The sequence below is a fragment of the Sus scrofa genome, chromosome 1 (genome assembly GCF_054392235.1).
Source record: "Sus scrofa isolate SSC_HxYL_T2T_F1_AM1 chromosome 1, Sscrofa_HxYL_maternal_Yorkshire_Landrace_v2.0, whole genome shotgun sequence".
Classification (NCBI taxonomy): Eukaryota; Metazoa; Chordata; class Mammalia; order Artiodactyla; family Suidae; genus Sus; species Sus scrofa.
This window is the reverse complement of record NC_139383.1, coordinates 195312730-195335892: the sequence shown is the minus strand read 5'-3', so window position 1 is coordinate 195335892 and position 23163 is coordinate 195312730. Positions and strand designations below refer to the sequence as shown.

General features: G+C 38.3%; 1 protein-coding gene and 1 pseudogene across 2 annotated transcripts in view; one reads left to right on the top strand and one right to left on the bottom strand.

Moving 5' to 3' along the window:
* The window catches only part of DLGAP5 (DLG associated protein 5), a 49229-nt gene extending 26336 nt beyond the window's left edge, over positions 1-22893 (top strand). Inside the window, exons 13-19 of one of the 2 annotated variants that reach the window (XM_021102311.2) lie at positions 5928-6020; positions 9949-10168; positions 12209-12395; positions 15207-15267; positions 16374-16614; positions 20376-20425; positions 22366-22893. In XM_021102311.2, the coding sequence (XP_020957970.1) occupies positions 5928-6020; positions 9949-10168; positions 12209-12395; positions 15207-15267; positions 16374-16614; positions 20376-20425; positions 22366-22371 (858 nt within the window). In that variant the 3' untranslated portion in view covers positions 22372-22893. Of the gene's footprint in view, positions 1-5927; positions 6021-9948; positions 10169-12208; positions 12396-15206; positions 15268-16373; positions 16615-20375; positions 20426-22361 lie in introns of both variants that reach the window. The other variant, XM_003121820.5, reaches the window with a different exon arrangement.
* LOC110262214 (small ribosomal subunit protein eS27 pseudogene) lies at positions 19859-20263 on the bottom strand (annotated as a pseudogene).
* Positions 22894-23163: the final 270 nt, after the last annotated feature.

The following is a 23163-nucleotide window of genomic DNA, read 5'->3' as shown; positions in this document are numbered from 1 at the left end:
TTGGCTGCATCCATGGCATGTGGAAGTTCCTAGTGCAAGGATTGAACCCTTCTGACAGCAGTGACCTGAGCCCCTCCAGTGACAAAGCTGGATCCTCAACTGGCCATGCCACATGGGGACCCCATTGTGCTATTTAAATTTGATGACTGATTTCTTCTCCCCTATATTGTCAATATAGTTTCTATTTGGGTGGGAAATTGAGATTATATTCAACTGTTGAATAATCTATAACGATTCTACATGTGGGAAAGTGAGTGAACATATTCTTTAGTGGTTCAGTTCATCTAGCAGTTACTGAATTCCTACTTATGCCAGATATTGTGCTAGGCATTGATAAAATAAGGCACATTCTCTGTCCCAGAGGAGTTTGTAGTATGATTAGTGAGTTAGACAAAACATAATTCCAATCTAATGTGAAAGTGCTATGAGAGAGGGAATCACTGGTAGGGTCAGTAAAGACATGGGAGGAGATGATGCTATTTAGCTTTTTGAGCATATTTTAGAAATATGCATACAAAATATGATTTCAAAAACGTATATTAGACATTTTAAGAACGTTTCAAACCCGAAAGAAAAAAGCCAAGCAAACATAAGAAGAAAGCTGTTTGGATGGAGGAAGAAAACTATTAGAAAGAGTATAGTATCCAAATAATAAGAATTCCAGAAAAAGTATATAGAAAAAAATAGAAAGTAAATGATCAATGACATAGCTTAAAAATTTTCCCTAGAACTAGAGGACATGAATTCCAGATGGAAGAGCCCATTAATTGCCCAGCATTGTGAATCAGAATGGCCCCACACCAGTGCACGTCATTAAGTGTAACTGTACAACTCGTGGGATGAAAACTCTAGAAGTCTCCGTAGAGAACAATTTCATACAAAGGATCAAAAGTCAGAACGAGAGTTCTCATCATGACTCAGTGGTAACAACCCACCTAGTGACCATGAGGTCAAAGGTTTGATCCCTGGCATTGCTCATTATGTTAAGGGTCCGGCACTGCTGTGAGCTGCGGTGTAGGTCGCAGACATGGCTCAGATCCCATGTGGCTGCAGCATAGGCCAGCGGGTATACCTCAGATTCAACCCCTAGCCTGGGAACTTCTATATGCAGCAGTGCAGCCCTAAAAAGCCAAAAAAAAAAAAAAAAAGAATCAGAATGACCTTGGATTTCACAACAGCAGCATTTAAAGCTGAGAGAACGAGGCCCTCAGACTTCTGAAGAAAATAACTTCCTACCTGAAGTTCTCTAGCTGGACAATCAAGTGTGAGGGTGGAAGAGCATTTTCCAAACATACAGTCTCAAATATTACCTCCCCAACAGTCTTTCTCAGGATGCTAGGTGAGAAGGTACCTCACGAAAGTGAGGGGGTAAGCCAAGAATGGGGAGGAAGTGGGGTTGATCCCCAGAAAGGGGCTAAGAGTATTGAGGCCTAGCAGGAGCCAAGAAAGTGTGCAGCAAGTTTAGCGAGCAGTGGCTCTGATCAGAGATGGAGCCAAGGGCTCTGCCAGATCTGTCTCTGGAAAGCTGAACTGAGGAAAATATCTGATTTGTTTCTTAAACTATGTTAAGAGATTTATACGTATGTGCAGAGTTTAGAGTGAATTGATGATAGACTCATGAACAAGTAACAAGAAAAAAGCAAAATAAGTATTAAGTCTAGAGAAGTAAACAGTCTCAATATTTATATGGCCCAGATGTGAAGAGTGTTTATGTTGTCATAATAATGTAAGCATTACTTTATGACCAGTATGTATATATTTACCAGTTTTCATGTCATTGAGTTGGTTACTAGTATCCTTCATTGGTGATCAGTTGATTTTTCGGTTTTTGTTTTTTTTTTTTCTTTTTTCTTTTTTCTTTTCTTCCTTTTAGGGCCTCACCCATGGCATATGGAAGTTTCTAGGCTAGGGGTTGAATCGGGGCTATAGCTGCCCGCCTATACCACAGCCACAGCAACATGGGATCCAAGCTACATCTGCGACCTACACCACAGCTCGTGGCAATGCTGGATCCTTTACCCACTGAATGAGGCCAGGGATTGAATCTGCGACCTCATGGATACTAGTCAGGCTTATAACTGCTGAGAAACAATGGGAACTCCTGATTTTGTGTTTCTTAGTGTGATTATTAATTTGTGGATTTAAAAATATTCAATATGTTTTCATTATTTATAGTTACTGTCTTTATTGATACTTACTTGTCAGCTTTGGCCTGTGGGAGCCTCTTCAACTTGGCTTCTAGGCCTTTTTTTTTTTTTTTAAGAGTTGTATTGGAAGTATAATCTACCTATCATAAATATGCCCATTTTATGTGTACAGTTCAGTGATTTTCCATATATTTAGAGCTTTGCAACCATCACTATAATCTAATTTAGAACATTTTTATCACCACAAAAGGATCCTTCCTGCCTATTTGCAAGTCAGTCCCCATTCCCACTCCGAGGCCTAAGCAACCACTAATCTTCTTGCCATCTATGTAGATTTTCCTTTTTTGGACACTTTATATAAAGTAGAAGAATACAATATGTTGGCTTTTCCATGTGGTGGCTTCTTTCACTTAGCATGATGTTTTTGAGGTTCATCCATGTTGTAGATACATTTATCTGTACTTTATTTACCAATGGATGAACATTTAGATTGTTTCCACTATGATGATTTTGAAGTCTTATGAATGCTCATATACAAATAGTTGTGTGGACATATATTTTCATTTCTCTCGGGTAGATACCTAGATATCGATGATCATATGGTGAATTTTGTTTAATTTCTTTCTTTCTTTCTTTTTTTTTTTTTTTTTAAGAGCTGTACCCACAGCATATGGAAGTTCCCAAGCTTGGGGTCGAATCAGAGCTACAGCTGCCAGCCTACACCATAGCCACAGCAACGCCAATCCCTAACCCAATGAAACTGCCAAAGTATTTTCTAAAAGTGATTACAGCATTTTACTTTCTCACGAACAATGTATGTCCCCCTTTCACCATATCCATACTTGTTATTGCCTTTTTTTTTTTCCTTTGTCTTTTTAGGGCCACACCTGCAGCATATGGAAGTTCCCAGGCTAGGGGTTGAATTGGAACTGCAGCTATTGGCCTGCACTACAGCCACAGCAGCACTGGATCCAAGCTGTGTCTGTAACCTACACCACAGCTCACGGCAACACTGGATCCTTAACCCACTGAGTAAGGCCAGGGATTGAACCCGAATCCTCGTGGATCCTAGTCGGGCTCGTTAACCACTGAGCCTCAATGGGAACTCCCGCCTATCTTTTTAGTATAGCCATCCTAGTGTGTGTGCAGCCTCTCACTGCAGTTTTGATTTGCATTTCCTTAATCAGTAATGATGTTAAGCATCTTTTTATATGCCTATTAGTCATTCATGTGTCTTTTTTGGCAAAAAGTCTAGTCGTTTCTTTTGCACGTTTTAAAATTGGTTTGCCTTTTTATTATTGAGTTGTGTTTTTCATATATCCTGGATATAGTCCTTTTTTTTAAACATTTTTTTCTTAAATTTTAAGATTTTGCTTTTTAGCGCCACACCTGTGGCATATGGAAGTTCCCAGGGTAGAGGGTGAATCAGAGCTGCAGCTGCTGGCCACAGCCACGTCCATGCCAGATCTGAGCCTCATCTATGACTTACACCATAGCTTTCGGTAATGTGGATCTATACCATAGCTTTCGGTAATGCTGGATCCTTAACCCACTGAGCAAGGCCAGGGATCGAACCCACATCGTCATGGATACTAGTCAGGTTCTTAACCTGCTGAGCCACAACGGAAACTCCTGGATACAAGTCCTTTATCAGAAATATTATTTGCAAATATTATCTCCCAGCTTGTGGCTTGTCTTTTAATTTTCTTAATGGTGTCTTTTGCAGTGCAGATTGTAGTGCTTTCGATGAAGTTCAATTTATCAGTTTTTTTCTATTGTGGTCATGTCTAAGATCTCTTTTTGCTTAACTATAGGTCACAAAGATTTTCTCTCAGGATTTTTTCTGAAAGTGTTATAATTTTAGCTCTTACAGTTAAGCCTGTGATCCATTTGGAGTTTATTTTTGTGTCTGGTATTGGTATAAATCTAAATTCATCTTTTTTCTTGTAGATATCCAATTTTCCCAGTATTATTTATTAAAAAGACTGTTTTTTCCTCATTGAATTGCAGTGGCAATCTTGTTGAAAATCAATTGATCATAAATGTAATCCTGAGTCTTGGACATTTAAAAAAATTTTTTGAGAGAAAGATTGAGAGTACATATGAATATAAATGCATAGTAAGTGGACTTGAGGCAAGTTTACCAAACTGTTGACAGTGGTTACCTCTTTGGAGACTGGAAATACTAAAAGGATGGGGATATTGTTTGAATCTTTTAAAATGAAATTGTGTCAGGAGAATGAGAAGGCAAGCCACAGACTAGGAGAAAGTATTTGCAAAAGACGTATCTGATAAAGGACTATTCTTCATCAAAATATACAAAGAACCCTTAAAACAACCTGATTTTAAAATGAAGAAAAGTCCTGTACAGACACTTCTCCAAAGAAGATACGCAGATGACAAGTAAGCATATGAAGAGATAAGGCTCAGAGTTCCTGTTGTCGTGCAATGGAAACAAATCTGACTTGTATCCATGAAGATTCAGGTTTGATCTCTGACCTCTCTCAGTGGGTTGGGGATCCAGCATTGCTATAAGCTGTGGTATAGGTCGCAGATGCGGCTCTGATCCCAGTTTCTATGGCAGTGGTGTAGGCCAGCAGCTGTGGCTCCAATTCAACCCGTAGCCTGGGAATTTGCATATACCACGAGTGAGGTCCTAAAAAGAAAAAACAAAAAGAGAAATAAGTATCAACATTCCATGCTAGTAAAACTACAGTAACTATAGTGAGATACCACTGCAGGCCTATTAAAATGGCAAAAATCCAAACCACTGACAGCACCAAGTGCTGGTGAGTATGCAGAGCAACAGGAACTACGGTTGGTAAGAGTGCAAAATGTACAGTCACTTGGGAAGACAGTTTGGCTGTTTCTTACAAAACTAAATATGCTCTTATACAATCCAGTAGTCATAGTTCTTGGTATCTACCTAATTGATTGCAAACATGTTCACATAAAAAAGTGTACACTATTGTTCATGGCATCTTTATTCATAATTGCCTAAACTTGGAAACAGCCAAGATGTCCTTCAGTAATAAACTACAAAAAAAGGAGTTCCCGTCGTGGCGCAGTGGTTAACAAATCCGACTAGGAACCATGAGGTTGCGGGTTCGGTCCCTGCCCTTGCTCAGTGGGTTAACGATCCGGCGTTGCCTTGAGCTGTGGTGTAGGTTGCAGACGCGGCTCGGATCCTGTGTTGCTGTGGCTCTGGCGTAGGCTGGAGACTATAGCTCCAATTGGACCCCTAGCCTGGGAACCTCCATATGCCGAGGGAGCGGCCCAAGAAATAGCAAAAAAAAAAAAAAAAAACTACAAAAAAAGAGAGTGAGGAGTTCTTTGTGGCTCAGTGGGTCAGGGATCTAGCTGTTGTCACTGCTGTGGCTTGGTTGCTGCTATGGCGCAGGTTTGATCCCTGGCCCTCGGGAACTAACACATGCCTTGGGTGTGGCAGAAAAAAAAAAGAGAGAGAAAGATTATGTTATGTTCACTTTATGTAATTTAGGAAACAAAAACATTTAGAATATCTCTCCTACCATTTTAGGGATCAAAAATAATTTAGAAGAGTTATCCATATATGACATCCTTTATGTAAATTTATGGAGGTTTATAAGACCAAAAATAAAAAGGAACAGTTTTACTTGAAGAGTTTTTTACTTGAATACCAAACTGAGAATGACTTAGTCTAATTTTATGTTGACTTTCTCAATTTCTTTTGAAGCTTCAGTTTATTTGTAATTTTAATGTGGTTAGCAGTAATATGATAAACTTGTGCTTTACTAACAGATAGAAGATGTAAACCAAAAATTTAACAATCTGACCAAACTTGAGGAATCTGGATGGCAAAGCAGTAACGATACAAGCAAAAAAGTTGTTCGAGTAAGTTTGTGGGTTTCTAATACGGATTTTCCTAATCTAGTGAAATTTTTATTTTCAAGCTTTAAAAACATTTAGCTTCAGATTTTTCATCATTTTATAAAATAAGTTTCATATATTGCTTACAATATCCCAATTGTCTTTGAAGAAAGAATAAAATCAACACAAAATTCAGGATGGTTATTTCTGGAGGGAGGAAGGATTGGGGCTGTGATTGGATTGGGGCATCCTGAGAGCTTCTGAGTTGCTAAATAGAGGGGAGTGTATGTGTTTGTTTTATTCTTTAAACTGTGTTTATACATTTGTTGTAATAATAAGAGTAGATAATGTATATAATGTTTAGTATGTGCCAAAATGTTGTTCCAAGTACTTGATGTGTATTAACTCATTTAATCCTTAACATTCATACTGAGGTGGGTGTTATCCTCATTTTACAGTTGAGGAATATGAAACCCAGAAAGATTAGGTTACTTGCCCAAGGTGGAGTTGCATTTCAGGCTAGACTTGCTCATTCCAGAATCCCTGTTCTTATTCAATAGGCTATGCAACCTCTTTTGTATGTAATATTTCAAAATTTTTTAAATAGAAAAGAGGAATAATGGCTCTTTAGAACATCTTTCTTCTTCCTTATACTTGATCTTATAAAACTTCCTATTACTTTTCTCTGTAAAATTTACTTTATCATGATAGATTCCTTTCTTATCTATTTGTTGAATTCTTTTCCAGTGATGTTTTAAACTCAGAGTTTTTGGTTCAGATGAATGCTTCCACCTTAGAGCATTTCTGGCTTTTCCTTTTAGATTTTAGATAAATGTCTGTGGTTATAAAATCAGGTTTCTAGGTTGGTACTTTATTATGCTATGTAATCCAGATAAAAACTGTTTTGAATCCTTAGGAGTTTAAGATGTGGGAGTGTTAAAGGAACTTTTTAATAAAGTTATTTTAATGATTGTTATGACAAAGATTCTAAGGAAATTGACCAAATTGATTGAATGAATTTTAAATCTGCTAAATGGTGACAGATGCTTGAACATTTTGAAGATACTGTGGGTATTTCTTACTGAGTGCCTAATTCTGGAAACATTAATATCATCAGTGATACAGATAATGGCTGTAGCAGTATAGCAGTGTATCAGAGCCTTGTAATTCTGTCTCTTATCACCAGATGTCTCTCTCCTCCTACTTTATTTTATAGGTGACTGTTAAATTTTATTTCTTCCATAATCTTTTCCTTTACCTATCCTTTGATACCATTCCCTTCTATCTCCCTATCTCCTAGTCATTTACCTCTCATTCCATCACTTAGCCTTGTTGACTTGTTTTCTGTTTTTCCCGCCTGTTTTTTTTTTTTTTTTTTTTTGCTTTTTAGGGTTACACCTGTGGCATATGGAGGTTCCCAGGCTAGGGGTCCAATCAGAGCTATAGCTGCCAGCGTACGCCACAGCCAATAGCGCAGGATCTGAGCCGGGTCTGCGACCTAAACCACAGCTCACAGCAACGCCAGATCCTTAACCCACTGAGTGAGGTCAGAGATCCTCATGGATAGTAGTCAGGTTTGTTACCACTGAGCCATGACAGGAACTCCATCTCTGATGCTTTTTCTCATCAGTTTAAAAAGCCTTTTTTTTAAATTATAATTGATTTACAATTTTTTGTCAGTTTCTACTGTACAGCAAAGTCACTCAGTTGTACATACATACATATGCATATATGTTCTTTTTCTCATTATCTTCCATTATGTTCCATCACAAACAATTGAATATAGTTCCCTGTGCTATACAGCAGGACCTCATTGCTTATCCCATCAGTTTTTAGATATATTTAAGGGTCTTATCTTTGTTTACATTAAAACAAAACAAAAAAAATCCTGGAGTTCTTGCTGTGGTACAGTGGATAGAGGATCCAGCACTGCCCCTACTCGTGGCTTTAGGTCGCAGCTGCGGCTCAGATTCGATCCCTGCCCAGGGAACTTCCACATCTGTGGGTGCGGTCAAAAAAGAGGAGAACAAACAACCAAACCTGTGGTGTCCACATCTCCCTCCAGTTACTTGTACCTCCCTCTCCTCCTCCGCATTTTTTCTTCTCCGTCACAGATATGCTTCCTGAAAAATTGTCTATGCTCTGTTCTTACTATTTTGATTCTCACTTCTCCACCTCACTACAATTGATCCTCACCCTTTTCAATGCCCCTAGAACAGTTATAACCAAGGTTATTGATCAACTAATTGCTGCAATTATTAGGCACTGACTTAATTATAAAATCTAATCCCTCGGCAGTATTAAATACAGTCTACTCCCTCTTTTTTGAAATTGTGTTCTACTGATTTTCCTCCTCCTTCTACCTATTTTTCAGTTGTTTCCAAGTGCCTGTTGTCCATTTATCCCTTAAGTGTTTGTAATACTCAAATTTCTATTTCAACTCTCTTCTCTCCTTCCATATTTTTCCTGTGCTATGTTAGCCACCCTATGATGATTCCCAAATCTGTATTTCAAACCATACTTACTGCTAAACCCTAGTTCCATACATCATGACACGTATTTTAAAATCAGTCTATCCCAAACTGAAACCATCTTCACCCATCACTGTTTCCCTGTCTCGGAGAATTATTATTATCCCATCGGGTGTCCAAGATAGAAACCTGGCTGTCTTCTGTGGTCCTTTCATTTTTGTATTTCACCATCTTTACCCACACTCGTTTAAAAGATCACTAGGTTCTCTCAATTATGCCTCTCAAATGTCTCCTGAATCTACTAACTTTTTCAATTTTAATCTTTCTTAATCTTACTACTATCATCTTTTTCCAGTATCACAGCAATAGTCTCCTTCCTAACTGGCTTGAAACTCTCCAGTCCATTCTCCAAACTGGTCACAGAGTAACCTTTCCAAAACATAAATGTTAACCTCCAGATTAAAAAAATCAAAAGTAGTCTATTCCTTTGACTTCTATACAAATGTAGCTCCTCAAAGTGGTTACATGTGAGGGATTATAATTAGCTATTGGTTGTCTCTTGCCAACTCCTCCATGCTTTCTTTGATTTTTGGTTTTGCAAACATGCTATTCTCCCTACCTGGCCTTTTCTTCATCCCATTTTGTAGCTTGCCAAGCTGTGATTTTACCTAAGATGCCACTCCTTGTAAGCCTTTTTGGTGCCTCTGAAGTTTGATTAATTGATAAACTCAGGCTCTAGATTTCTTTCCTTTTTTTTTCTTTCTTTTTTTTTTTTTTTTAATATTTCTAGGGCTGCATCTGTGGCAAATGGAAGTTGCCAGGCTAGGGGTCAAACCGGAGCTGCAGCTGCCAGCCTACACCACAGCCATAGCAATGCCAGATCTAAGCCACATCTGCAACCTCTATCACAGCTCATGACAATGCTGAATCCTTAACCCACAGAGTGGGGCCAGGGATTGAACCTGTATCCTCATGGATACTAGTCAGGTTTGTTACCACTGAGTTACAAGAGGAACTTGTGGATTTATTTCTAACATGACATTTCTTCTTCTCAGTGTCCTTGTCTAGTTCGTCCACTGTGAAGCTGAGACCTCCTTGAGGGCAGGAAGTTTGTCCTTTACCTTTTGACCCCCAGAATTTTAGCATATACTAGGAGCTTGATAAGTATATGATGAATGTTTCTACGTTTTTTTCTTTTTCTGCCCCACCTGTGGCACATGGAAGGTCTCAGGCCAGGTATTGAGTCCAAGTTTGAGCTGCAACCTATGCCACAGCTGTGGCCATGCTTCATCCTTTAACCCACAGCACACGGCTCGGGATCAAACCTTTGCCTCCACAGAGACAAGATCATTAACCCACTGTGGCACAGCAGGAATTCCAGTAGATGATGAATGTGTGAAATATTTTATGTAGGCTCTATTTGTTTTTCTCGTAAGGTGGTAATAAGTAGCTTTAATAAGCGTTATAATTTCTCTTCACAGAAAAAACTTGTCTCAGGTACAGCAAGTAAACCCAAACCAGATGATGGTGGAAGACTTGCAGCTAGAAATCGCCTGGCTGCCATAAAAAACAAAATGAGAGAGAGAATTAAGCAGGAAGAACATGCTGAGGCGGCAGCCTCTGCCATGCCAAAGGAAGTTGATAAAATAGTGTTTGATGCTGGATTTTTCAGAATTGAAAGTCCTGTTAAATCATTCTCAGGTTAGTTTTTCTGCTGAGACTAATATTTGGGTTGAATAGGTAAGAGGTGAAAAATAAGTTTTTACATGAAGGTGTATATGCTTTCTGTGATTTCTGAGAAATAGCTTATGGAAGGTGGGTTTGGTTTAATTTTCATTTATATTAAAAATTTTCCAGTTCCTGTTGTGGCTCAGTGGTAATGAACCTGACTATTATCTATAAGGATGCAGCTCGGATCCCAAGTTGCTGTGGCTGTGGTGTAGGCTGGCAGCTGCAGCTCAGATTTGACCCATAGCTTTGGAATTTCCATATGCTGCAGGTACAGCCCTAAAAAAAAAAGGAGGGGGGGGGCAAAAAAAATTTTTTTTCTCTTCATCTTTTTGAAATGTAGTAAATATACCAATTTCCTAATTTTAAAATATTCCAATATAACTAGTTTTAATACTTTAGGAAATTATTCTTCAGGAATCCTAAGGTCTTTTGTAACTCTGGCTCTATTTTTCAATTTATTTACTTAGATTGAAATTATTTGCATATAAGCTGTTGGATGAGAGGTCATATTGAAGTAATGTGTTTCTTAATTTTGGTAGATACTTTTGTCAATACTTTTGTCAGTGCTTTAAGTGCTAGATGTTTATTTTCAAGGAGAAAGGGGCTATGTCCTCTTTAAGTACTAATCAGCAGAAGGGATTTTTTTCCCTATTATTTAATGGGGTCCACTAGGAAGATATTTGACAATAAACTTGAGTTGCTGTCTAATATTCACATTCAAATGTAAATCTGTGACCTCAACTATTTTATCACCTCCCTGTCAATTTAGATATTTTAGTTTGTGGTTTTGGGTTGTTTCCTTTCCTCTAAGCAGCTGTACCTCCATGGACACCCAGGAATCACCTCACTGCTATGACATGGCTCCTTGCGATTTACTCCACAAGGATCCTAGTGGTTTCTATGATTATGAGCTCATTGCTGTCTGTTATACACCCATCTTGGCACTTATGAGTAGAGAGATCATGGTTTTTGACCAAAATTGATCCTTTTGAAATTGTTTTAGTTATAGAACACATAGTTTATATGAGGCAAAACAAAACAGAAGTCCCCCAAGAAGGCTCTTCTCATCCCATTTGTCACTTCCTAAAGGCAACTACTTCGAATGCCTAAAGGAGTCTTAGTGTATTATTTATGGTCCCCTCTAAACAAGATAGAGGATTTTTTTTCTTGAATTGTTCCTTTACTTTACATTCCTTGGTTCTCTCTGCTCTTTCTTTCAGAAACATGTATTTTTCCCCTGGTAATTGGACTATTTTCTATTATTCTTTCCTATACTTGTCATTTTCTTCCACTTCCTGAATTTCTTCAACTTTCCTGTTGGCTCTCATGTTAATTCCCAAGAACTCTTTCTCATTCCCCACCCCCCTTTTTAGGGCCGCAGCTGCAGCATATGGAGGTTCCCAGGCTAGGGGTCCAATCAGAGCTATAGCCGATGGCCTATGCCAAAACCACAGTAATGCGGGATCTGAGCCTCATCTGCGACCTACACTGCAGCTCACAGCAATGCCAGATCCTTAACCCATTGATCAAGGCCAGGGATCGAACCCGAGTCCTCATGGATGCTAGTCAGGTTTGTTAACTGCTGAGCCACAATGGGAACTCCTAGGATTAATTTTCTTGGGTCTACCAAGTAATATCCCACTCATCCATCTACATTATGCTTCCAAAAATTTATCGGTTTTGTTGTCTTTTTTTAGTTCCCTTTGTCCTTGAAAATTATATTTCAAAAAATAACCTTAAAAAAAAGAATGCTAGTCCTTATATGTTCTACCTTTCAAAATTATCTTTGTTACTGTTTTAGTAGTGGGATGTCAAGAGGAAGCAGTTTAACGTATGCATTCAATACTAGCTTTAATGGAAAGTCCCAAGCATTTGACTTTAACAAACATTGTTTTACAGGAAAAGAGGCTAATTGGTAGGAGAATAGGAAGAATTTGCACTGTCTTTCCAGTTACAATAAAAAATGAATGAAAGCTTTTTGCTATTGAGATGATTTCTCTAATCTTCTAGGACTTTCTTCTGAACGTCTTTCTCAAAGACTGAGAACACCTAAGTCTGTCAGCAAAGCTGTGGCTGAGGGCAGGGCTGAGATGGGTCTTCTGAAACAAACTACAACATCACCAGAGAATCCTGATCCTCAGAGTCCCAAAAGTGAACATATTGATAAGACTTTGATTTCAAATATTCCTGAAAACAGGTATTTATTTCATGTTTTATTAGTAAGAGTTTAACAGATGGAGACATTAAATACCATTTCAGATTGTTAACGTTGTTAAATATTCAAGATATATATTATTAAATTTCACAATGACCCTGTAACATAGGGGCAATGCTGCTCTTTCTTTCTTTCTCGTCTTTTTAGGACCGCATGTGGAGGTTTGCAGGCTAGGGGTCTAATCAGAGCTATTGCTGCTGGCCTACGCCAGAGCCACAGCAATGCCAGATCCGAGCCATGTCTGTGTCCTACACCACAGCTCACAGCAACGCCAGATCCTGAGCAAGGCCAGGGATTGAACCCACAACCTCATGGTTTCTAGTCGGATTTGTTTCTGCTGTGCCACAACAGGAACTCACTCTTTCTTTCTTCCTTTCTTTCTTTCACGTGCAGTTAATGGAAGTTCCCAGGCTATGGCTTGAATTGGAGCTACAGCTGCCAGCCTACACCACAGCCACAGCAATGCTGTATTCTCTCAACCCACTGAGCAGGGCCAGGGATCGAATTGAAGTCCTCATGAATTCTAGTTGGGTTCATTGTCACTGAACCACAACAGGAACTCTTTTTTGCTTTTTAGGGCTATACCCATGGCATTTGGAAGTTCCCAGGCTAGGGGTGGAATTGAGAGCTGCAGCTGCTGGCCTACACCACTGCCACAGTAACACAGGCAAGCCACATCTGTGACCTACATACACCATAGCTCACAGCAACACCGATCCCTGACCCACTGAAGAAGGCCAGGGATCAAACCCGAATCCTCATGAATACTAGTCGGATTCCTTTCCACTGCACCACAATGGGAACTCCCCAATACTTCCGTTTCATAAATGAGGAAATTAATGCTTAAGATTCCAGATTGGTAAATGGCCATATTTGGATAGGCAAACTAAATTCTACAGAACTAAGAAGAAGCTCAACAGTCCTGCAATTTATTGCTTGACAGATCTGAGCTCAAAACCAGCTGTACAACCTTCTGTGAAACTTAGGTACAAGTTTCCTTAACTCACTTAGCTTCTGTTTGATTATCTATAAAATAGTGCTGAGACCTCCCCAGAGTTATTGAGAGGTGGGCATTCTGTACCAGGCTTTATAGAAAACACCTTGAGATTGCTGACAGATGGCAGAGCAGAAAGGGGTAGCTAATGTGTACTGAACAATTATTATGGGCTGGGCACGGTTCTAGGTTCCTATCATATGATCCTATTATCTCATTTAACCTCAGAACAACCATGTGAGGTACAAGATCCCTGTCTTTCAAAAATGAGAAAACCTGAAAAGTTAGTAACTTATCCAGGTCAGCTTACAGTTGTTGAGAGTGGATGCTGCCTGCATTCTTTCTGCTACATAGTACTGCCTCTGCAAATGTGCATCAAAATTACCAATATAGTCCTTAGTTCTTGTTCATGACATGTAAATATACCAAAAATATGATAGGAAAAAGACAAAGTAGAAAATAAAATTGTAGTCTGGAGCCAAAAGAGTACTATTGGACTTAACTATTAATCTGGAGATGAGACAGCATTGACTATTGAGTCAATGTAGCAGACAAGGCTGTCCAAAAATAAAGAACACATGTGAATTGAAATAGGGGAAACAAATGAAAGTCTTTGTTCTTAAATATCCCATGGAACATGTTTCAAGATTTCTACTTTTCAGGGGTTCTTTTATGGAGCAGTGGGTTAAGGATCCAGTGTTGTCACTTCAGAGGCTTGGATCTCTCCTGTGGTGTGGTTTCAATCCCTGGCCTGGGAAATTCCACATATCATGGGCACACACAGCCAGGGGGAAAAAAAAGAAAAAATCTAATTTTTAGCCTTTATGGAGACTGAAATATTTTAGGTGTTTTAGAAATCTATGGGTTATAGAATACCAATTTATTGTCTTTTTTTTTTTTTTTCTTAAGATTGCACCTGTGGCATATGGAAGTGCCTAGGCTAGGGGTTGAATCAGAGCTGCAGGCCTATGCCAAAGCCACAGTAGCAACACCAGACCTGAGCCACATCTGTGATTCACACCACAGCTTGCAGCAACATCAGATCCTTAAACTCACTGACTGAGGCCAGGGATCAAACCATTATCCTCATTGATACTAGTCAAGTTCTTAACTGACTGCCGAGTCGTAGTGGGAACTCCCTACTGTCGTTTCTTAAATGCAAGTTATTTTACTTTGTATATCCCGTAGTTCATTATCTTGAAGATCCAAAATTGTATTTAAATGATATTGCAAGTGCTCATAAAAACTTTTTTACTTAATGTTCAAAAATAGCCCTGAAAGAGCATTTTACAAATAAACTACTTTGTACAATGTGGGCAAACTGAACCTGAAAACCAGAAAAATAGCGTATATTTAAAAAAAAAAAAAACTCCAAGAGGTTGAGAGAGAGATTTCTAATAAAATGCAAGTTAAAAACTTTAGGATTAGAATATATTGTGCTAAAACTAACAAGTAAATATAGCCAACTCCAGCTATACAATAATTGAGTTGTTGCTTCAATCCCCCAGATGTCAGCTTTATCCTAACTTATCCTAGTATATGGCTCTGGATTTGGCTGAGGTTCAAAAGATTGCCAGTGGACTGACCAGCATGGGACCAGGCTTATGAGCTTTCTGAGAAAAAAATATGTTTGGTTTATAAGGCCATCCAGCAATAGCTATTGTCCAGAACTAATCTATTTGTATCAGGCTTGATCTTGGATGAGGCTACATCTTTGATGCATAAAAGTCTCAACACAAGTCAAAAAATAGCAATATATTTAATTATCTGAGTACAATGCTGCTTTTTTTCTTTTTCAGGAAGAGCATAGTGAAAGATACTAAGTGTCCTGGATTACAAAATTTAATTGAAGTAAACCATGTAAGTCCTACTGTGCAATAGCTAAGCCCATAATGTTATCTGTTTATATCATTGTGTATAGTAACTCCATAAATAACCCCCACAATTTCCAGTGGAAATCTAAATCAGTCAAATAAAATGATAGTTCTTGTTACAAAGGCCTTTGTTTTTTGGGTTTTTGTTTGTTTTGTTTTGCTTTTGCCTTTTTGCCTTTTCTAGGGCTGCTCCCGTGGCATGTAGAGGTTCCCAGGTTAGGGGTCCAATCGGAACTGTAGCCACCGGCCTACACCAGAGCCACAGCAACACGGGATCCGAGCCGTGTCTGCGAGCTACACCACAACTCACGGCAACGCAGGATCCTTAACCCACTGAGCAAGGCGAGGGATCGAACCTGCAACCTCATGGTTCCTAGTCAGATTCGTTAACTACTGTGCCACAACGGTAACTCCTCAAAGGCTTTTGGTTTGTTTGAAACCATAGTGCCAATTTGTATGTCAACTCACATCAAGATTATTTTTGTAAATAAAGTTTTATGGTACCACAGCCGTAATCATTTGTTTTATCTGGCTACTTGGGAAATAGAATGGTAGAGTGTTCAGTGATGGTGGCAGAGACTCTTTAGCTCACAAAGACTAAAACATTTAGAGTTGACTCTTGAACAATGGCAAGAGGCACTAACCCTTTCCAAAGTCCAAAATCCACCTACAACTTAAAGTTGGTTCACCTTTATACTTGGTTCTTCCATATTTGCGGTTCTGCATCTGTGGATTCGATCAACTGCAGATCAAGTAGTACTGTAGTTCTAACACTGAAAAAATTCTGCATATCAGTAGACCCTCATAGTTCAAACCAATGTTGTTCAAGGATCATCTTGGCCCTTCACATGAAGTGTTTGCCAATCTCTGCACTGAAGTTTCTTTGGTACTTACTGAGAAACTCTGCTTCAGTTATACTATTGCTATAGTATTATCTGATCTAATTGTTCAAGAAGCAAATTAGTAGGATTTACAGTGTTCTTTAGCTTGTGCTCAGAATGCTATCCTTCTCTTATTTCTTACTTTTAATAGCAATAAGACATGTTTATTTCAATTTTGGATAATTAAATTAATAACCATTTTTACTTCCAGGATGTAAATAAGATAAACTTTGAGATAGATTGTTTACCCAGTGAAAGAATGAGTTGGGCTCTCCTTGCTGGCAAAGTGGCAGATGATGTTAACACTAACAAAAAGGAAGAAATTGCAGATGTGGAAGGAATAGAAGTAAATTCAGTTACATCAGAGGATATTTTGATGACTACCCCTGAAAAAAATATACCATCACAAAAAAATGTCTCACCAGAAGAGGAAACAAAAATTTCTCAGTCAGGTAAGGTCTTTTTAATGTATTTAAATGTGGCTTTGTTAAATAAATGAACTTGGACTATAGATTATTATAAACATTTCAAGATACAGTTTCTAAGAACGAAGGTTGAAAAATTGGATACTTGCAGTAAATATCTTATGAGAATTAGTTTTTATTTTAGTACCCTACTCTCCACCCCACACCTTTTGAGATAAACCTATTAAAAATCAATAATCTGCATTGGATGTCAGTAGCATTTTACATTAGACCTAACTATTTGGGAACCTTTATTAGTTCTATATATATATTATTCATTATTTTATATATATATATATATATAATCATTCATTGTTTTATATATATATAAAATCTTTTTTGTTTTTTTAATTCAGTGAATTTTATACTTATTTATCGTTGTACAACCATCGTCACAACCTAATTTTAGAATGTTTCCATTGCAAACCCCCAGTCTACTACCCCTCCCTACTCCCTACCTGTCCCCTTTAGAAACCATAAGTTTTTTCAAGTCTGTGAGTCTGTTTCTGTTCTGCAAATAAGTTCATTGCATCCTTTTTTTAGATTCCATGTGTAAGTGGTATTATATGATGTTTGTCTCCCACTGTCTAACTTCACTTAGCATGAGACTTTCTAGGTCCACCTAAGTTGCTTCAAATGCCTTATTTCATTCTTTCTTATGACTAATATTCCATTGTTTATATGTACCACATCTTCCTTATCCACTCCTCTGTCAGTGGACATTTAGGTTGCTTCATGTCTTGGCTATTGTATATAGTGCTGCAGTGAACATTGGGATACATGTATCTTTCTGAGTCATGGTTTTCTTTGGATAGATGCCCAGGAGTAGATTGCTGGGTCATAAGTATTTCTATTTTCAGTTTTTTGAGGAACCGCCATACTGTTTTCCATAGTGGTTGCACCAATTTACATTCCCATCAACACCCTTTCCAGCATTTATTATTTGTAGACTTTTGGGTTGATGGCCATTCTGGCTGGTGTAAGGTGGTACACTTTAGTAGTTTTGATTGGCATTTCTCTAATAATTAATGATGTTGAACATATTTTCATGTGTTTTTTTGGCCATCCATATGTCTTCTTTGGAGAAATATCTGTTTAGATCTTCTGCCCATTTTTTGATGGAGCTGTTTTTTTGATATTGAGCTGCAAGTGGTGTTTATGTATTTTGGAGCTTAATTCCTTGTCATGAGCTTTATTTGCAAATATTTTCTCCATCCTGTGAGTTGTCTTTCATTTTGTCTAGGCTGTCCTTTGCTGTGTAAAAATGTTTAATTAGGTCCCATTTGTTTGTTTATTTATTTATTTTTTTTGTCATTACTCTAGGAGGTGGATCTGAGAAGGTAATTGCTGTGGTTTATGTCAGAAAGCGTTCAGCTTGTGTCCTAAGAGTTTTATAGTATCCAATCTTATATTTAGACTTTAATCCATTTTGAGTTTATTTTTGTGTATCACGTTATGTCTAATTTCATTCTTTTACATGTAGCTGTCCAGTTTTCCCAGCACCACTTATTGAAGGGGCTGTCTTTTCTCTATTGTGTATTCTTGCCTCCTTTGTTGTAGATTAGTTGACCATAGGTACATGGGTTTATTTCTTGACTTTCTGTCCTGTACCATTGATCTATTTATTTCAGTTTTTGTGCCAGTACCATGCTGTTTTGATGAGTGTAGCTTTGTAGTAGAGTCTGAAGCCAGGGAGCTTGATTCCTCCAGCCCCGTTTTTCTTTTTTTTTTTTGTCTTTTTGCCATTTCTTGGGCCGTTCCCATGGCATATGGAGGTTCCTAGGCTAGAGGTCGAATCGGAGCTGTAGCCTCCGGCCTACGCCAGAGCCACAGAAATGCAGGATCCAAGCTGTGTCTGCAACCTACACCACAGCTCACTGCAACACCAGATCCATAACCCACTGAGCAAGGCCATGGATCAAACCTGAAACCTCAGGGCTCCTAGTCGGATTTGTTAACTACTGAGCCACAACAGGAACTACCCACCTCCATTTTTCTTTCTCAGGATTCTTTCAGTGACCGATTGGTTGTTTGGTGGCATGTTGTTTAGTCCCCAAGTGTTTCTGTAAGTGCCTCTCCTACCGTCTTGATATGGCTTCTTCTTTGTCTTTGGGTGTAAGATATCTTTTTTGGTAGCTCCCAGTCTGTTTTGTTGATGTGATTTATCAGCAATTGTTTGTAATTTTGGTGTTTTCATGAGGAAAGGTGAGCTCCACTCCTTCTACTGTGCTCTCTTAATCCCATCTATTGGATCCTTCATTATTTGTGGAGACTCAGAAATAGAGAAATTCCTTGGAGTGTTTTAAGTTCTCTTCTTTTCCATTAAACATCCTCAAACCTTTCTTTAAAATACATTATTTTTCTTCCCTAATCCCTATTCCTACCTACTTTGTTGCAGTTGTTCTTCAACAGGAAAAAGCTCTTGTATTTTTGTTACAATGTGTGATGATTTCACCTGTTATTTTCACCTGCTACTCCATGGTGCTATTCTGACTGGGGCCTAGGGCAAAATAAACATAGTCTTGGCCAGATATTTAATGCACTCCAGCTATTTTGTGCTACTAGCATCTTTTGGGTACATTTTAATTACAAGCGTGAGGAGTTCCCTTGTGGTACAGCAGGTTAAGTGTCAGCATTGTCACTGTTGTGGCGTAGGTTCAATCCTTGGCCTGGGGGATTCCAAATGCCATGAGTGCACCCCCCAAAAAAATTAAATTAAGTTACAAGCATGATATTTGTTTATACAAGACTTGTTTGGGGGCAGGGGGCTAGGGGTGCACATCTGCAGATTCCAGAAGTTCCTGTCCAAGACCAGAGATTGAACCCAGGGCCACAGCAGTGAAAAGACCAAATCCTAACCACTTGGCCATCAGGGAACTCCTATAGTAGATTCTTTTGATACTGAAATTAAGGATGAGAAGTTTCAAAGATAATTTAACTACAGTTAAAAAATGTGATAGTAGGGAGTTCCCATAATGGCTTAGTGGTTAACAAACCCAACTAGTATCCATGAGGATGCGGGTTTGATCCCTGGCCTCACTCAATGGATCCAGCATTGCTGTGAGCTGTGGTGTAGGTTGCAGACATGGCTGTGATCCCAAGTTGCTGTGGCTGTGGTGTAGGCCAACAGCTACAACTCTTATTCACCCCCTAGCGTGGGAACCTCCATGTGCCTCGGGTATGGCCTTTAAAAAAAAAAAAATTGTGCTAGCATGAAATGACACATATTTTTCTTAGCATTTGATACATGGAAATTTTCATACCTTTCAAGGCTTTGTCCATCTCTAACAACCTTTGCGTATGTGTGTGTGTGTCTCCAAAGTGTGTGTAGTGTTTTTATTGGGATGATTTTCCATTCATCTTGATTCAGGGTGCTTTTAAGTGCTGCTTCCACCTGAAGGAGCATCCTTCTGTGAGCCGGCCTTTTCCTTCTGTGGGTTAGCAGAGGACAGTGAGTAGCTAGCATACAAAAATACTGTTTGTGCATGGCTAAAGACTCTGATTTTATAGCATCCTGGGCCTTTCACATCCATAACATAGGAATGGGGCTCTGCACCAGACACTTCTTGTGTGTCGTCTTTTCTTCTGGAGAGGGATGGAGGAAATCCTTTGCAAGAGGCGTGTTCTTATGGGGAGGTCATCACTGCCAGAAAGACTCTAGCCACCCTTAAGTGCGAGAATATTTCTTACAAAGTTAAAAATTATTTTAAACAAAATCATTTAAAATGCAAACAAATTTTGTTTTTCAGTACTCTTTGACAATAAAAGTCTCACTACTGAATGCCACCTCCTTGATTCAGTAAGTTTTCCAACTTTATTTGAAAAGTTCTTTATATTCTGGATTTATTTTATAAAATGATTATTGCTTTTCAATTTGTGTGCCTAGTTTAAAATCTACATTTTGTCATTGTTTTATTTACTCTGAAATCCATTTTTATTCATTTTTTTCTCAAAAAGAGAACTGTTTATATACTTTATTATAGTATGCTTTAGTATTAAACTCTGAAGATTTAATTCTCCATATGATTTATGTATCAAATTTTTGACAAATTGGTTGAATACTTGAATATCTAATATGTAGCTTGGATTATGCTGGGTATTTGTCAGTAATGCAAGCAAAATAGATGGCAACGTTTCTACACTTTTGAAGCATACAGTTGGGGAGATAATGTCCATTCTACTTTCAGCCATCATTGATTATTCTTTTACATTACTATATTTAAGTCCTGCTATTCTATTTGGAAGCTCTCCAGCCTTTCCTTTTGGTGACTTTTTGCTTCCAAATCTAGTTCAAACATCAGCCCATCTGTGAAGTCTTCCTATAAAAGATCTCATCTCATGAATGTTAATTTCTATACAGGCATAGGTGCACAATGTGCACAGCACACACATTTAATCTCTTATGAAGATTATAATATGAATAGATGATACCTTGTTCCTAAAAAAACATATTATAATTTCAGGAATCTACTTCCCTCATTGACCACAAATTCCCTCTTAGGCAGAACTGTCTGGGTCATGTTCATGGATGCTGGTACTGTGGCACGAATGGAGTAGGGCTCTCTTGCCTACTGAGTGCTGACGGTGTTGGTTTTCAGCCCTACTCCCATATATTTTTTATTTCAGTAATCTGGATTAGGACCTTCATCAGGCGATTCTAACATGTAACCAGGGTCACAACTCTGTTTTACAGCCTTACCTTGAAATTTTCCACAGTCAGTTTCTAAAATGAATCAGGATGACCTTGGTTTGCTAATTCAGAATGTAAAATATTCACTAAGGCAAATGTGGGCTCAAGTAGCAACAATTTTTGTTAACCTCATGAATCCTGGTGAATGCTTAGCTTCATTGTGCCACTAATTCCTTAAGGGCCTTGTGTATTGTATTCAGTTTTCTGAGCTGCCCTGCATCTCAGGAGCAGAATGAGGTGTGTTACTGTGACCACACTGTTCTTTCTTGGTCTAATCCTCCTTTGAGCATAGACTGAGACCTAGAGGGACAGAGACTTCAGCATAAGACTTAATTTATATAAACTTGATTAAATCTTGTCCCCAGATCTGAACTCTAAATGATTGGTTCTGATAATATATGATAAGTAAATCTGGAAATAAATGAATCATAGTGTTCTCTTTTAGTAATGTGATTAAAACTGCTTCACAGTTATCACATTATCTTGTTGATAAATCTTAGTATCTTATAATTCAGTCTCCCTATGATTTATATTCTACTGCCATAAATACTAGAATTTTGATTTTTGGATTTTTTTTTAAATGGATCCACCTATTTTATACCCACATTTCTACTTGGCCTATAGCATCATTTTAACTTGAGGTAGGGCTTGAGAGGAAACAAAGAAAATGTTCCCAGTAGAATCACACTAGTAAATGCAGTTATATGGCTTAGGATTTGTGGAATCTGTGTAAGTAGTTTAGGATATGGCCTCAATTTTATGCCTCCTGCATGTGTTGCTTTAGTCTACTTACATTTTACTAATCATCTTTTAAGGCATATAGTCCTAAAATTCCTTGTCAATTAAAAAAAAAAAAAACAACCTATATATTTGAAATTAGATCCACTAGAAAGTAGCATAATCATTGTCACTAATAGTGCTATCATTATGTACCAAAAATGTCATTTATGTTATTAATTGACCCACTGTTAACTTGGAATGTTGAAAACTTAATTGGTGAAACTCTTGACAGTTACTTAGTGACTTCTCTACATTTATTCTCTAGCCAGGCCTAAACTGCAAACATACAGTCACTCAGGTGGAGAAGAGACATCAAGAATGTACCAGACACATTTCCTTTGGTGGTAACCTGATTACTTTTTCACCTCTAAGGCCCCTCAGTGGAGAACAACCAGAAGAAATCTGAATTTAAAAATAAATACAGGTGTTTTCTTCATGTTATCAATCCTGTGATATATTAGAATATTGAAAAGTTGAAGAAAATGTATTTTCTTTATGTTCACTTCTCTTCAACACATTTATATAGCATCATACAGTTGGCCCTCCATGTGCAGATGTAGAACCCATGGATACTGAGTGCCTACTGTGCGGGACTTGAGTATTCTCGAATTATGGTATCCCTGTGTGTATGTGTCAGGGGAGTCCTGGAGCCAGTTCCACTGAGATACTAAGGGATTACTGGGTACTGTATTAATACGCAGTATTCATCAAAGTGTGTTTTAGATATGATACTGTTTTTCAAGGGTAGTTGGGATATTTTGTGTATTAACCATGCAGAATAAAAATGTATTTACTTAGTGCCTTGTCTCTCTTGTTTAAAATGTATAAGCTTATGAGTTCCCTGGTGGCCTGGTGGTTAAGGACTTGGTGTCGCTGCTTTGGTATGGGTTAGATCCCAGGCCTGGAAACTTCCACACATGTGGCCAAAGAAAATAACACAGAGTTCCCATTGTGGCTCAGGTTGAGAACCTGACTAGTATCCATGAGGATGCAGGTTCAATCAATCCCTGGCCTCTCTCAGTGGGGTAAGGATCTGGCATTGCCACAAGCTGCAGTGTAGGCAGGCA